The 17331-nt window shown below is 32.3% G+C and overlaps 2 protein-coding genes across 4 annotated transcripts; one reads left to right on the top strand and one right to left on the bottom strand.

Moving 5' to 3' along the window:
* Positions 1–154: 154 nt before the first annotated feature.
* LOC126831551 (serine/threonine-protein kinase 16) lies at positions 155–10064 on the top strand. Of its 3 annotated transcripts, none has more exons than XM_050562101.2 (8): positions 155–192; positions 3397–3591; positions 4507–4747; positions 4881–5020; positions 5248–5368; positions 5715–5810; positions 6037–6161; positions 6685–10064. In XM_050562101.2, the coding sequence occupies exons 2-8, from the start codon at positions 3482–3484 to the stop codon at positions 6809–6811; spliced, it is 960 nt and encodes a 319-aa protein (XP_050418058.2). In that variant the 5' UTR covers positions 155–192; positions 3397–3481; the 3' UTR covers positions 6812–10064. The 3 variants fall into 3 exon arrangements, with proteins under 3 accessions (XP_050418058.2, XP_050418059.2, XP_055959178.1); XM_050562102.2 differs by having other exon boundaries at positions 167–192; positions 3417–3591; XM_056103203.1 differs by lacking the exon at positions 155–192 and adding an exon at positions 753–826.
* Positions 10035–17185, bottom strand: LOC126831550 (uncharacterized). Its single transcript, XM_050562099.2, has 11 exons — positions 17039–17185; positions 16437–16540; positions 15887–16033; positions 15314–15466; positions 14826–14926; positions 13937–14060; positions 12964–13062; positions 12333–12401; positions 11479–11619; positions 10905–10980; positions 10035–10205 (listed from the first exon to the last, which is right to left on the bottom strand). The coding sequence occupies exons 1-11, from the start codon at positions 17079–17081 to the stop codon at positions 10090–10092; spliced, it is 1173 nt and encodes a 390-aa protein (XP_050418056.2). The 5' UTR covers positions 17082–17185; the 3' UTR covers positions 10035–10089.
* Between the last annotated feature and the right edge of the window lie 146 nt (positions 17186–17331).

Here is a 17331-nt window from a genome sequence, read left to right as displayed (position 1 = left end):
GAATAATTCAAAAGGTTTGCATTTATATTAATCAATTATGAATTATGCCTTGAATATTCTATTTTATCATTGGTGATAATTGATTAATTGTGTACTTCGTTTCACCAACTGCTATCGATTCTCTCGATTTACAATTTATAATTTCCAATATGGCAGGTTTTGTTGTCAGTGTTTAAAGGAAATTAACAAAACGTATGAATCTAACACCTTTTCCACAAATTTATAGGATAAATGTTCAAACATTCTTGATATAACTGATTTTTGAATTCAAACAGAAACGTTTGATTTAGTAAATAATCATTGTCTATCTTTTATGGCTTGTATTCAATGAATAGGAAATAAATACCCGGTATTCGGTAATAATAATCGTCTGCTCAATCCCAACGCGGCCAAAACATTTTACTTGAATAGGCCCATTGTAGTTACTCTAGTAACGAAATATGAGAGTCCTAATACCTGGACTCCAGGTACTAGGACTATCATATTTCGTTACTAAAGTATCTAGGCCCATTGAAACGTTGTCATTTACACGATAAACAGTGAAAGGATTTAAAAGCGACAGTGGCATGGAACCCAGGCCCAAAAGACTTTGTAATGATCGATATCTGATTGACTCGATTCATTATTGAAATTGTACTATTTTGTTATAGTGTTTTGTTGTAGTGAACTTGAAGTCTCTGAAAAAAAAAAAAATACGTACTTATGTAGGTCTAGGATTATAGATATTATAACTGATTTTTGAATTCAAACAGAAACGTTTGATTTAGTAAATAATCATTGTCTATCTTTTATGGCTTGTATTCAATGAATAGGAAATAAATACCCGGTATTCGGTAATAATAATCGTCTGCTCAATCCCAACGCGGCCAAAACATTTTACTTGAATAGGCCCATTGTAGTTACTCTAGTAACGAAATATGAGAGTCCTAATACCTGGACTCCAGGTACTAGGACTATCATATTTCGTTACTAAAGTATCTAGGCCCATTGAAACGTTGTCATTTACACGATAAACCAGTGAAAGGATTTAAAAGCGACAGTGGCATGGAACCCAGGCCCAAAAGACTTTGTAATGATCGATATCTGATTGACTTGATTCATTATTGAAATTGTACTATTTTGTTATAGTGTTTTGTTGTAGTGAACTTGAAGTCTCTGAAAAAAAAAAAAATACGTACTTATGTAGGTCTAGGATTATAGATATTGTGCAGTTTTGTAAATCACATCAGTGGTATTCTCAAACTTAAATTGTTATATAATAAATTAATCAATGGTGATTATTTAAATCGGCTAATCAATATTATTGATAGCATGAAACTGACGAGAGGGGTTCACTAGTGCACTAGTCCACCGCTATAAAAGTCCACTTCATAAGGCGACATCACAACATTTTAATCTGACACTATGACAACACGACATCACAGCATTCTAAAACCTGACAATACAACATTAAAAATTTCGTAATGTAGCGTATAAAATGTCGGGTTGTTGGCCATCTTCCGCGTAATATACAGTTTGATTATGTACACTGATCCTTGTGTTGGTCAAGTAAGTTCCTCTAGATTTTGCATCGTGGTTTCTCCCTTTCGTGGCAAAGAACAGTGTCTAGTTGTGTAGATGGGACAAAAACAAGCCTCTGTGTACACATTGGCATGCACATAAAAGAACCTGTCACAGTTGGAAATCGATGGAGAAATGCCACTGCACCTAGAAAATTTCTGTTATAGGACAATTAAATGAAATGAAATGGGGTTTAATGTCCTACTGTTCTGCTACGATTGGGCTAATGAAGACGGGCATACACCATACAGTGTAATATGAGGGAAACTTTGGCCTGATAGCGGCATTACCGGCCTATTCTTATATTGAATTCAATCAATTCTTGGAGAAATGGTTACATACCTTTGTCAGTATGGGTGCATTGCGTACATATCATTGTCAGGATTGGTGCATTACATTGCATTGTCGGGGTTGGTGTATTACATTTCATTCTCGGTCGGGGTTGGTGCTTTACATTTCATTGTCAATGTGGGTGCGTTACATTTCATTGTCAGGGTGGGTGCATTAGTATTATTGTCAGAGTTTGTTATGGGTGTGCATTTACATGTGATCATCAATCGTAAAAATCGCAATAATAGATATTGGCGGACTAGTACAACCGCGGACTAGTGATCATTCTCCACACTGACATAATTATCTGGGCAACTGGTTACACTCAGAAGGATGAAGAATTGCATTAATTTGAATGCTGTATGTCGTTCTTCTTAGTACCTTCATTTCACATTAAATTTTTGTTGCACTGTCAGCTTATTTGAATTATTATAGTTGTTGGATATTTATATTATTAATAGACACTGTAGTTTTAAAGTTTTTTTTGAGAGATTTATTTGTTATTGTATTGTAGTTAAAAACAAAAATCTAAAAGACAAACCTTTTAGCCATTTCGTCTAATGACATCTGGCCCCATGACCAATCTGATTAAAACACAGATCCTATTTCGTTTCATCTTTTATATTCAAAATTTCGTTTTACTTGTCTTTACTACACTATGATCTGGAAGAGTTCAGGATGATGTGAGGAATTAGCCAATGAAACGGTCTGTTACGACAACCTTTTGGTGTGAGGTGCACGAAACATCAACGCTGATTGGTTAATCAAGTGTCTGATGTCATAGGGTCAAAAGCCACTTGTATCACCTCAGACATGACCTTCCATGCACAGATCTTCATGTAGTAGAGGCCATTGAAAGTATGAAAAAAAAATAACATAATATAGATCTGTATTTTAAACAGATTGCCCCCATGACTAAACACATATTTAATCTAAAATGTCTGATCTGGAGCATGTACTTTTTGCAGACCTAGCTCACTCAGTCAATGACTGTAAAATAGCTTTTTTGATGATTCACTATACCACAGAATCAGAATGATAAAGCCAGGTTTTGTCATTTTGAATGAATGTGCAAGATTCACATGCATTTACTTTTATGATTTAATCAACACTGTATTGTTAGATGATTGAAACATCAAGAGATTTTATGGCTTACAGTGTTATTATGGTCACATTGAATGCTTATTATTCATATATTGTAATTCATTATTTGAATGCTATTTGAAGATGCAATGATAACTGTTAAGACTTTGGGGAAATTTTCAGATTTCTTCAAGCTATAGATTTAAATATTTCAAATCATTACTAATTTACTATTTGATTTGATTGGTTTAAGCAAGTAGCAGTATCTCAAAGGAGATCCAAAACAGATAAAGTTTTGTTAGGTTTAATTGAAAATTGGCACTAAAAATTGTTCAAATAGCCTTGCAAAACTGTTTAGATTCAAATACTTGAATGTACATAGCATGTATCTGTGAGTACTAGAAGTTATTATTATCTTTTTAGATTTTATGGTTATGACTTAGCATATTTGTTGGCCTTTGCAATTAGCCTGCTAAACAAGTTTGATGAAAGATACTGTCAGCATCTGATGAATACTTATGGTATCAGTTTAATATTAAAAATGGGCTGTGTCTGTGGTAAAGAGTCTGTAAATATCAACAATCGTCGTTTTTACACTAGATCAAGAATTGGAGAAGGGTAAATACATAAATATGTTATATCATGCTTATAGTTTCTACTTTCTAACAATGCAAGCTTACTACCATTGCTAAACCAAATGTTTTTAGACTTTAAATTTTAAAATATGTAGGTTATTGTCGTAACTCCCATTTCATTTGCTAGTGTACTGGACACATATTGCCCTTGTATTACGCCTTTTATGAAAATAAACGATTGTTAAATGGCCACCTTTTCACGTGGACGTATTTTGGCTTTGCCCCTGTCCGCCCTCATAATTTTTATCCGATTTTGAAGAAACTTTAGATATTGGCATGTATCGGACCTTAACTTCCTGGGTTATGGCCCATCATTGTACGAAAAATAACATTTTTAGCCGATTATAAACCATTTAAAATCACATTTTTATCCGATTATAAACCATTTAAATATATCACTGTCATACTATAATGAAGATTGAGTTCAAATTTTGGAAAAATTGAAACGAAACTGCCTGACAAAATAGCTGCTCCTTGTACACAAATAGTGTAAAAGTATGTAAAACAAAGCTTTTTGATCCTCTAGAGGTCACAGTTTTTGTCCGATTTTGGTGAAACTTAAAATATATGTTTATATTCAAAGATTTCAGTTTCTTTCGATATTCACTCATTTCAGACCATAACTTACTGCATTGTGGCCACTGATTGTATGAAAAATCACCATTTTTTTTTAGATTGTTCTCTATCCATCTCTTGCAAAATGTGGGCATATATCTTGCATGGCAACTGCTGGTGTTTTATTAATAAAGACTTATTGTTAAACAAAGCTTAAAATTTAAACATAATTTCGAAAATATTTATAAAAAATATGGTGGATTTTGCTTCTAATTATGAAATAGTTATTACTCCCTAATGCAATCAAATAGTTTCATGTGAATGTATGGGGTTAATATTTCAGTGGTTTTAGCTACATTGATCTTGTAGAAGATGCACAAACTCATAAACTGTTGGCACTGAAGAGAATTACTTGTCATTCCAAAGAAGATGAAAAAGTTGCCATGCAGGAAGTAGAAATAATGAAGACATTCCATCATATCAACATTATCCCCCTTGAAGAATCAACATTAAATCCCATAAATCATTATACCAAGGCTGTTGATGTTGTTAGTGAAGTTTTGATAGTCATGCCTTTCTACAGGGTGAGTCTAGATCCATCAAGAAATTAATGTAAATAAGAAATTCATAAAGAAATCAATCCAAATAGTTTTTTTCATTTATGCATTCAATGTCCTTCGTTTATTTTCACTTATGATTTATTTATTCTGGTTTAAGAGAGGTTCAGTAGAAGATATGATGGAGAGATTAAAGAAAAAAGGGGAGAAAATGGCAGAACCCGAACTATGGACCATGTTCTTGGGAATTTGTAATGGATTAAAAGCCATGCATCATTATAATCCACCATATGCTCACAGGTAAAAATGCAGCAAATTCCATTGTATTTTGTTCTGCTCAGGAAATACTGGTATATGTTGTTTATTTGATTTATTAATCGGAGACTTTTACCAACAGGATTAACATGCAATGCATATCCTTATACATTCAGGATAACTGTATTACTATATTATGTGGTATCAGTAATCCAAAATCTGATAGGAAGTAGGTATCTACATAAAATGATAGGAATGTATTATATTTATAGGGATATAAAACCAGCTAATATAATGATAGCAGATGATTCTACACCTATTATAATGGATCTTGGATCAGCAGCTAAAGCCAGAGTAGAAATAAAAACATCAGCTGAAGGTAGAGCTTTGCAGGTAGGCATTTTGAACGACTAATTATCCTTTAGGCAATTGCATTTTAGCCTCACAGCCCCACAGGCAAGCTTGTATCATTAGCACCAAAGTAATGATATTTACTGCGATGTTTATTGGGTTAAACAGGATTATTGAACTGTTCACAATTTCCAGATGTAAATTATGAGATAAATCATACATGCATCATTGAAAGCTACAGGGAAAAAAAATTGGTGGTCTGTATCCGTACTGCCTAATATTGGTACTCACAAATCATTCTGATGAGAGGGTTATGTTAAAGCACACCAATATTTTTTTTATAAAATGCCCTTCATGATCTACAATTTTTGTGTTATTATGTTTATAGGATATAGCAGCTGAACGTTGTTCTATGTTATATAGAGCTCCTGAATTATTTAATGTTGAAACTAACTCTACTGTAGATGAGAGAACAGACATCTGGGTATGTTTGAGATTTCCATTTTTGTGTAATAAATTATTCTTGCTTGTTAAAAGTACTGAATTAGTTATTTGGATCAGTGATGGCACATGATCTTGAGTACATTTTTGTTTTAGAAAATTAAACAGAAGCAGCCTTTTTAACTAATTTCAATTTTGTTGTACACAAGATTGGTTATATTATGTGCCTTAATAAGAATTATCTTAATAATATGTCTCTTTTTTTGCAGTCATTAGGATGTGTATTATATGCCATGGCATTTCTAGAATCACCGTTTGAGAAAGTCTATCAGAGGGGTGATAGTATAGCTTTAGCTGTTCTCGGTAGAAATTTAAAATTTAAAGAAAATTCAGGGTAAGTTTCTGTTTATTACATGTATGTAATACCTACATGATTCTAAAATATATCCATTTAAGTCAAACTTAATGTTGGCAAATGTTGGATTTGTTTGCATGTATATTTTGTTTCAGTTAAAGATGCAATATGTAAGACTTAGATTAAGAGCTGGTCGTTCTTAAGTTAAAAATATATAATGAAACATGAATATGTTGAAAATTTTAATCAAATTATTTTATAGTCTTGGTTGTCAAGTACCATTACTACAATAATAATGAATTCTTGATTATCCATTCTAACATTACATTATTACATGGTCCAGATATTCTAATTCATTTAATATTCCAGTTATCCAATGCTCTAGAGAGTTGATTCTGGGATTCTCATGTGGATAAATAGTACTTCCATAAGAAAATAATGTATTATTTCATAACCTGTATGGGATCATTGAGTGCTTATAAATAACTTGTGAATTGTCTCATATTAGTGTGTGGTATATGACTTGGAATCTGTCAGTTCTTTATATTTATTGTTTTAACAGATTCAGTAATAAGATAGAAGAAACAGTTACCTGGTTGATGTCTGTGAATCCCATGGAGAGACCATTTATTGATGCCGTCATTGATAAAGTAGAAGAACTAGTTCATGCCAGTGAAAATAGAGTGTGATATTAATAATTGATTTTAATTTTAATGTGATTCATATTTAATGACAAGCTCTGTTTCAAAATGCAACTAATCCCATTTACACATTCCTCTTTTTAAAAAAAACATTTTTATGGAGATTAGTCTTGACAAATGGGACATGGTTGTACAAGTACAAATGAAACATGGTTGTAAATTTTGTATTATATGATTTGAATACTTTGCATTATATTTGGGTTTACTCTGGTTGGGCAAAGTTGACCATTATGTTGAAATTCAGTGTTTGCTCCTCCAAAGTTTGTGAAAATCATTTTTGTTAAACTTAGGTTGTGGAGGAACCAAGCTTTTTGGGGTCATTCATAAATGGCAGAATCTGTAGGTGTGTAATTTTAAATGCAGATATGTGTGTGGGCTGACAACTAAATAGGTCAATGATCTAGTCAAATTCAGATACTTTGTGAATCAAGACATACATAATATATACGTTCCAATTTTTCTTTTTATTACAATTATTGAATGTATTGATTGATTCTATACTTAATGCTTTATATAATGTTAAATATTAAGGATGCATTATGTAAGACATAAATAAAGAGCTGACCATTCTTGTATAATAATTCAAAAATAGATATATTGAAAATTTCAAGTTTTGACAAGAAAAGCCTCTATAATATACCATTGCCACAATAATAAATGCTCGATTTTCAGTCCTTTAATCAACAGTCTTACTTTTGTGATTTTGAAGTTCTCAGTTGTAACCCTGCGTAGTTGCTTGTTACTGTTAATATTTTACAATGAACGATATATATCTTTTACATTCAAGAGACTAAATGCACAATCATTGATTGGAAATTAATTAAAGTTACCGAGATAAAAATATATTTGATGCTAAAAACATTATATAACTGTAAGACAACCAGTAGAGTAGAAAAATAGCACAAATTGATATTCAACAGCCAAATTGTGCTTGACAGTTTAATATTTGACTTGAGTTAAAGTAAGACTATATCCTACTCTTGTTTTATTTGTTCTGTTTTGTGTGTTATTGTTGGGCAGTCAGACTGTATTGTGTATTATACAAAGTATACAAGTTCAATTTGTGTAGATTTTATTCCTATCCTAGGTTTAAAGGGTTCTTGGTACATGTATGTAGAGCACATTAAAATTTAAAATGGCATCTTGCAAAAAGTTGTGTTGTTGGGACCAGTTTATGTTCTAATTTATTATAATTCCTAAAAACTTACCATCTCCAGTTTATTATTATCAATGTTTATAAACATCACACTCACCATTTGTGAATTATCAGAGAAAATTTTGCTTTGAATGACTAAATAAACATATACAAGTCATTTTGTAAAAAAAAAAAAAAAAAAGGTTGTAGTATGGGAAACTCTGACATTAATTAAGACTACATATTATGTCAAAACCTATTCAAAAGAGAATTTTTGATTGAATTTTAATTTCTATTAGAACAGAATTATAGGTATTTTTATGTCCATATTACTGGCATTTAAATGTTAGAAGTACATTTTTCTTGAATTGAAGTGCTCAGTTAATATGAGAGCGGATTTTTGATTGAATATTAGTTTTAATTGTTGAATATTTATTCTGACTAAATATGTCATTCAAAATTCATCTGGTCACAATATATTACGAATCAACTATAATAATATGATATAAAATCAACTATAATAAACTATCTATTCATTTTGTTATTATTCCATGACATATTTTGTTTATATTTTCTAGTGCAATACTGTCTGTATGATGATTACATATTATTGGAAATGTCTAATTGCTTTTACAAGTATAATCTATCATATTAGCTTGATGCAACATATTTTAATATGATGTAATTTTTGCTGGAATGACTGTCTTAGTCATTCTGTATTTGGAGAATAGTATGTCTGATAAAATGCTGTTCTCTTAGTTACACTCATATAAGTTTGATTGCTGGAAGTTCTGACTCTGTCCACTGTTGTATAATTGACTATCTGTTTCTATACTTATATTACTGAGTTAAAACCAGCTGTATAAAAATATAAAAGTAGTTATCAGTTAACATTCAAAAGGCATTAGAACTCTTTATCAAGAAAATGCATTTTGTTTCATGTAATATATTTTAAAAAAACCTAAACACACCTAATTATTTAAAATGAGAGATCTTTTTGTTGATCTATTTCCTATATATGAAAAATTCTTTTATCAAAATAGTTCATTGATATACATGTACTCATCACAAGAAAGAATTTTAGTAGTTAGGTAAATCAAGATTAAAATATTTTATTTGTAAGTGAAAGGAATATTGGAGGATTAAATTCTATACCGGTATACATGTATATACCGTATGCTGGTTGTTTAATACTTTATAATGATATATTGTATATATTATATGTTTAATATATTTACAGTTATAAGTATTAAGGTTATTGTAAATAAATCAGGTAGTCTAGATCTATACAGTTGATTTTATGGAGGAGAATAAAATATTTTAGACAGATTCATCAGCACCTTTCTGAATTACATATGTTAACAATGATTTTCTTGTAAATGAAATTGCCATTTGAGACTAATATGATCATTTTAACGTCAATGGTAACGATTTCTGTGTGAAATACAGGTAGCCTTGGAAAATCATATGACAACAATTTATCAGAGACATAAAGTGCCACAAGGTGGGATGAGCTACAGATGTTTTTTGAGATATTTAGGTATAAATATAACATATTTTAGTGTAGTATTTAGCGATCTGCTGGGTAAAAAGGATCATTTGGTTCCTATACTTCAATTAAATGAAATGAAATGAAATGGGGTTTAACGTCCTACTCCAGACTGGGCTAATGAAGACGGGCGTACACCATACAGTGTGCCATGAGGGAAATTTTGCCCGGACAGCAGCACTACGACTTACTCTTATATCAAATTCCAACTGTCAAGGGATCTTTTACGTGCACGCCAATGTGTACACGGGACCTCGGTTTTCCGTCCCATCCGAATGACTAGCACAGCTGTCCTTGTCAGGCCCTCTGTCCTGCATCACTGACAAGGGAGAACCACTCCGGAAAATCTGTATGAACTTTTTCGGCTAATGCAGGGATCAAACACTCGACCTCCAGGCTAGCGAGCCAGCATCTTACCCACTGTGATCCCATATCTTTCAATTAATGTGGAATATTTTATAGCCCTCCTTAATCATTGAGACCAAGAGTTTTATCAAATTTTTCCTTTAAAAAAGAACAACTATGGATTCACCTTTATATATTTTTTTATTTTTACAATTTTTGTACATTTTAAATTTAACATCAATGTTCCATACTTTCTTCCACATCTTCATCATCTGAACTTTGAACGTCATCTAAATCATCATCATGAATCAGAACCCCATCATCTTCTTCTACATCTTGATCATCATTTTCAGCTGTAAAGGATAATGATAGTGGAATTATTATAAATCATCTTGAGCTACACATGTACATTTCTATTGTCATGCATGAGGCAGAGTATGCTTTCTCTTTCTATAACACTAAATATAATTTTTAAGTGGCATTTAGCAATTGGCAAACACATTAAAAGAACACAATTTTTATGGGGAAACAATCGCTTGTCCTGATTATTCATTTAAACCAGTAATTGTTTCTCAAAAAATTGTGTTCTGTTACTAAGTAGGGTAACTGCTCTCTATTTTATATCACTGTGATACATCATGAAGTGGTCAAATCAATTCGTTTTAGAGTACCATATCATGTCTCTACCGCTGGGGTCATGGCCTGAGAAACCCATATTATTAAACACTTGTATTTCAATGGACTTTTTAGCCAAAATGACAGGTGATTTCCCTTTGTCAGAGGTACAGGATGGAAAGTCTGGCAAGAAACCCTGTCTAGTCATTTAGATGACATGAAAAACCAACGTCCCATTCACACGTTTGCATGCACGTAAAAAAAAAATTAACAGTTGGAATTCATTTAAAAGTAGGCCGTGGTAAAGCTGTCCAGACAAAATTTCTCTTAAAGCATACTGTGGGATATTATACCCCATTTCATTTACAGAATGAAAGTATATTTATTGATAACAATGAGTAGTGTTGAAACACTATTTATACATGTATAGACCTTACCTGTAGGTATTTCATTTAATAATTCTTCTATATGTTTTAATAATTCCTCATCTTGATATTTCGTCTTTGCATAAACCTAGAAATAAAAATATTCAATTAAAAAAAAAAAATCTTTATTAGAAAAAAATATTTAAGTCCAAGGTACACTGTAAAATATATTCTACCCCTCTGGTAATTATATATAATCACAGCAAATTCTGCAAATGAAGAAAAGAGACCTCAAGAGGGTTCTCAAGGCAATTGGCTATACCATTAAAAATTGAAACACAACTAATATTGATAGGAGTTGTTCTCACCAAGTTAATTTGAACATTTTTCTTCAAGAACATTTACAAGAATATTCCACAAATTGTTCATTTTGTCTTTACTAGAACAACGATTATAATTTTTCTCAGAGTAACAGAGACATAAAGAACAGTTGTTTTTAAAGATTATAGGATTATGTGCAGAGATTAATGTGACACAATAAGTTATCCACTACTTTGAAGCTTTAAATGCATAGTGAATAAAATTAATAAACAGATTTTCAAAACATGTTTTTGCTTGTTAAATGCAAAGTAATAAAAGTTTAAACCTTCTTTGCTTTCTGAAGATAATATCTGGCATTTCCTTTATAATCATCCCCATGTAGATAGTTAGCCCAACCAATCAAATACCAGACTTGAGGATCTTCATCGTTCTCATCCAATAAACCTTCAGCTACATCTATAGATGTCTAATAAAATAAATATATATTGAATATTATAGTGTGTAGTGTGTATAGTTCATACACTGTTTGACTGATTACATACTTTTCGGATCCAGTGTACTGGAAGCGTACTCTTTTCAAACCACCTATAGAGGGAGGCGTATTCTTTTCAAACCACCTATAGAGGGAGGCGTACTCTTTTCAAAATACCTATGTAGAGAGGTTTATTCTTTTGAAACCATCTATCGAGGGAGGCGTACTCTTTTCAAACCATCTATATAGAGAGGCTTACTCTTTTCAAACCATCTATGTAGAGAGGCTTACTCTTTTCAAACCATCTATGTAGAGAGGCTTACTCTTTTCAAACCATCTATATAGAGAGGCTTACTCTTTTCAGACAACCTATAGAGAGGGGTTGCTTTTTTCAAACCACCTATAGATACTGCTTTCCCAAAGTAATTGTAATTTAATGATTACTGTAGGGAATCTTAAAGTAGTTGCAGCCATCTTTCTGAAAGTAGTGGTAACTGTAATTTAATCATTACAGTTACAGTGTAATGGCCTCATATGTGTGACATGTAGTTTTCTCAGACAACTCTAGGTGATACAAAACCAGTGACCTACATTTAGCAAGGTATCTGACTTGACTAAGTACATACACTTTTACTTTATTTCTAAATAACAGGTACACAAAACATAAGCATAACAAAAGGTTGATGAAAACAATTAGAAATTCTTACCTGATATTCTTCTACTTCTAGTAATATTCTACATGTTGCTATTCTAGTTTCATATGATATTGGCACAGACTGGAAATATTTAAATATAAATATTAATATATTATATAAGTATATGACGAAAAGTGATACATACTCATTCAATACCTGGGTATTTTCTGACTGTAATATTTAACTAATCAATAATAAAATAAAATCGGGTTTAATATCCTACTTAGCTAATGCAAACATTTAACATCCAACTGCACAGCTGCTCTACTGCTACTGTTATTTTGAATTCCAACTGTCAAGGGTTCTTTTACATGCCCACAAATCTTTACACAGGACCTGTGTTTTTCTTCCCATCCGAATGACTAGACACCCTCCATCCTGCACTACTAACAAGGGGAAACCACAGCAGAAAATCCACAAGAACTTTGTTGGCCAATACCGGGATTGAACCGTTTTTCTTCCCATCCGAATGACTAGAACCCTTCGTCCTGCACTACTAACAAGGGGAAACCACAGCAGACAATCCACAGGAATTTTCTTGGCCAATACCAGGATTGAACCGAAGACCTCCAGGTTAGTGAACCAGCACCTTACTCAATAAGCCACAGCGGCTGCGTAAATGGTAATGTTTTGTATTATTTACCTGTACAGGATCAAAATCTTCTTCAGGTAAATCTTCCTCTTTACATTTAGCTTTAGGTAACCATAATGATACACTTTTGTTTATTTCTATTCTAGCATCCTGTCAATATATGATACATAATATTACAATGTCGGGATACATACCATATTAGGTCAAATGAGTGATCGTGTAATCCTAAATCTTGGTAAAATTGTCATTCAAATAAATACACTTGAGAACTTTAACATCATACAGACAAGATTTATATGAAACAGCAATGCACGAAAGTAACAATCAAGTATTGAATATTTTCAAGTGAGTAAACATTATGTGTGCATATTCAATAAAATGCGGGACTTATAACTATAATCAAAGGCAAAAACACTGTTGAGATCAAAAATATTTATCTACTAACAACAGGCATGTGTTAATACCAGCACAGTAGTTTATAAAGTCCTTGACATAATTGTTTCGTTTAATTCAATTGGGACAGCAACTTAGTTATTTAATCACAATTTCCCTGGGAAATGGGTGCCTTTCTCCGCCTTCGGTAAGATTTTAAACAGAGTTTTCACTTCTAAAAATAGCAGTCTTTACTGGTAATTCTAGATATCAGAAATAGGATGATACAACAGAACTTTTATCTGGTATGCAAATGAAAGCTATATAACGGCTAAACAATTTCAATTGGCTGGCACAATTCTTCCAATTACAGCCCGGAATCCACATCAGAACATCATTTTCCAAACCACATGTAATCTCTTCTGATAAATCAGTACCAGTAATAAACTACTAGAAACATTTACTTCTTTAAGTAGCAGTTAGTAATTGCAGACGCAATGCAGAGTAATAGACTAAAATCACTCTGGAATAACAATTACTGCTTTATAAACATTCAACATTGCAACAAGGAGAGTACCATCATCTAAACACTACATCTACACTAGTAATTGTTAATCCATATTAAGTTTAAATGTATATATATTTGTTTTACCTGTTTTTTATCCAAAGACAAGAGAAAACTGGCCTTCTGTTGATAAGCTTCAGGATTATTTGGATCAGCTAAGATGGCACTATCAATGTTTTCTTTACATTTTTCTTCTGCTACTGCTTCAAAACTTTAAAGAACAGATCAAGATGGTATAAGTGGAAGTGTAAATACATGGATCAAAAACCCAGTTAGAATTTGATTATCAGCTTGTGCCCTCTTTTCAGTCTCCAAATGGTAAATGCTTACCAGTAAGTCAAGAAAAGGATTATTATCAATCACTGACATTGTTAGAATGATGTCAAAATAGTGACTGATGTGATAATATTTGTGCATATGCACAAAACTGATAGTTTTTAAAAATATGGGATGTGAAAGATAAATAAACTGTTGATCTTGTAAGCAAATGTGAAAGATTTGAGGTATATTGGCAGTGGAGCCATTCTAAACATTCCACAATAGACATTCTCTTGAGTTGGTTTAGAGACATATTATTCAGAGACCAGCAAGGTGATTAAAGAGCCTCCACAGGAGAAGGATTATAAAGGATCTTCTATATTGCTGAGTAGTAATAATGTGTATCTAATAAAAGCAGCAGCATATGAAAGACAGTGTACTCCATATACAAAAGGGAGGTTACTCTTGTTTCCAATAATATTGGTATTTCTAGTTATTATTGCATACCTTTACAATCTCTCTTTTAAGTGTCTTACATGATTTATATCTAAATGTTTCACTCTTGTATAATGCCTGTTTAATTGAGTATGTATATGGCATGGGCTTTATTATGTTTAATCGAACGGGCACTAACTTTCTACAAAACAGATGAATTAATTGGCAGGTGTATATTGAATAATCATAGATACAGTGAATTAATTAAAATGATAAAACATACCATGAATCTGTCATATATATTTCTGCTATAGAACAATAAGCGTTAGATATATCCGTTTGTGTTATACTTGGTTCTTTTTTTCCACCTTCTGCTCCAGTCACCTTATAAAATAACAAAGCAATAATAATAATAATAATAATAATCACTTTTCAACAAATACAGAGAGAGAGAGAGAGAGAATGAGAGAGAGAGAGAGAGAGAGAGAGAAATGGTGTTTAATATCCACTGGACACAAACATATGGTTCAATTTTATTTCAATAATTCCCTTGCACGTTGGGGTCTTTCGTAGTGGGAAGAAACCAGAGGACCTGGAGAAAACCGACGAGGTTGGACAGGTGACCCTACTCATTGTCACGTACAACCGGAGGGAATCGAAACCAACTGCCCAGCCAGGTTCTTTTACATGCATGCCAATGTGTACACAGGCAGTCAGTGTACACAGGCACCCATTGGACATTGAAAATAAAAGTTCAAAGCTTAAACGTACCGGTTGTTGATCTTCGTTTTGCTTTTGTTTTAACATTAATTCTATTCCTTTCTGGAAACATTTTACTGCATCTAATCCACTGTACATCTGACCTAAATACATATATTTAGCATGGCCATCATCTGGATTGATTTCTATAGCTCTTAAGAAACACTGGAGAAAAAATCAACAAATTTCCTTCAATTACATTATGACAGGAACAAATACACTGGGTTTAACCATAGTCCTGTTGATTTCAGTATAAATCAGGAGTTAAAATGGCTAAAATAAACATAATAGTGAAGCCGTTCTGTATAATATACTTGGGTAAAACCTTTGCACCTTATCATCATTGTGCACGTATAGTGATTTCCTATCCAAGATATTAACACAGGTTGCCAGCAATGAAACCTGAGCTAACCAGTGCCTCACATGTAAGTTCATCTACGAAGCAAAGCCAGTTTCCCAAAGTTTGTGTTACGTAATAACAGTTAATGGTCTTGAATATTTGTAACTAAATATATATGAGTTATCTGTAAATTCAAAACAAAAAAGAAAACATTGTTAACAGTTCTACTACAAAACAAACCAAACCTGTTGAGCTGATTCTGGATCACCCATCTCTAATAACACTGTTCCTGTTAATTCTATGGCTCGAACATTTTCATTGTCCACTTCCAACGCTCTCTGACAAAACTTCTGTGCTAAATCATAATCAAATTGATCTAAAAACTCCTCAGCCTGCAAAAAACATAAAGGACAAACAGTAAGATTGCCCAGCAATGAAGCATATTCTCACGGTAGCTAAGTCGTCTCAGCTGTCCATAATTTAAAGCAGACCTGCTGATACTTTGTCACTAGGACTGCTGTAGGACATTCATAATATTCTACAAAGTAAACAAGGACAATAAAATTTAGCAACAAGAAACAAAAATCCCACAGACTTTATTGGGTTCTTGATTTCCCCAATCTGAACGATGCATATAATTCTAAGCTGATCAGATGATCCACAAGATTCTACAATGTGATCATTGAAAAAAGATAGGAAGCCATCACCAAAAATCACTAAAATTCAGTATGACAGTATGCATCTTTTCCTCAACACTAACAAAATATAAAATTTTAAAAAGACTGTTTATTTTACCTTATCTAAAAGTTGATCTACACTATATGTTGAACTTGTTTTCTTAATGGCTACATTTTCTTTATTTTTCACAGTTTTGCTTTCCTTTGATTTCTTTCTTTCTTCTGGAATTGAAATAAGGGAATATATAGAACAGAATCATAACAGTTAATATATCCAGATAAAGAAGTTTAATATCTATGGTTCTAAGATCTGAACTGGTACAGGGAATTTATTTAAAATGCTAAAACTGGAACAACATTCCATACTTTTCCCATGCTACTATAGGCATGAATATTTAACTCCATTCGCAGATATATTTTGAGATTTACTCCATATGTCGCCCAGGTTTGACTTCTGTATCTCTATTTTGCCTAGTATACCAAACAAGAAGAGTCGGGGTGCCTTTCTCTTACTCCAGCTTTTATAATGGCTATTTGAGATATGGTTGATGTATAGGAGAAAGTTAAAAACAGAAAAAGAGTAGGCCTAGTGCCTAGTATTTTCTTCAAAACAAAATTTGAGAGTGAGACTGAGACTGAGAGAAAAACATTGAACAAGTCATTCAAACATATTTGTTTATTCTATTCTTTGTGGTGATCATTTAAAAGACGAAAACTCACCTAACGTCGTTGTTTCTCGTTTCTTGAATTTATTTTTTCCCATTTCTCTGACAAAGTATTAAGATAACATTATTTAATTTATTTTTTCATAATCATACTATTTCACTTTCCACACGTGTTGTTGTTATTGTGGGGGAGATAACTCTAATATCATGTCGGCTTAGTCTAATATTAAGCCACGGACTTCTTTCGTCTAATATTGCAGTTTGGACCAAGCCATATACAGCAAATGAATGAAATAGAATTTAACGTGCCATTTTTTTGTGTGCACTACTCGAGAAATTAAGACGGCA

This window comes from Patella vulgata, chromosome 9 (assembly GCF_932274485.2).
Source record: "Patella vulgata chromosome 9, xgPatVulg1.2, whole genome shotgun sequence".
Classification (NCBI taxonomy): Eukaryota; Metazoa; Mollusca; class Gastropoda; family Patellidae; genus Patella; species Patella vulgata.
Note: the sequence above shows the minus strand (reverse complement) of the source record. Positions and strands in the feature narration are given on the sequence as shown.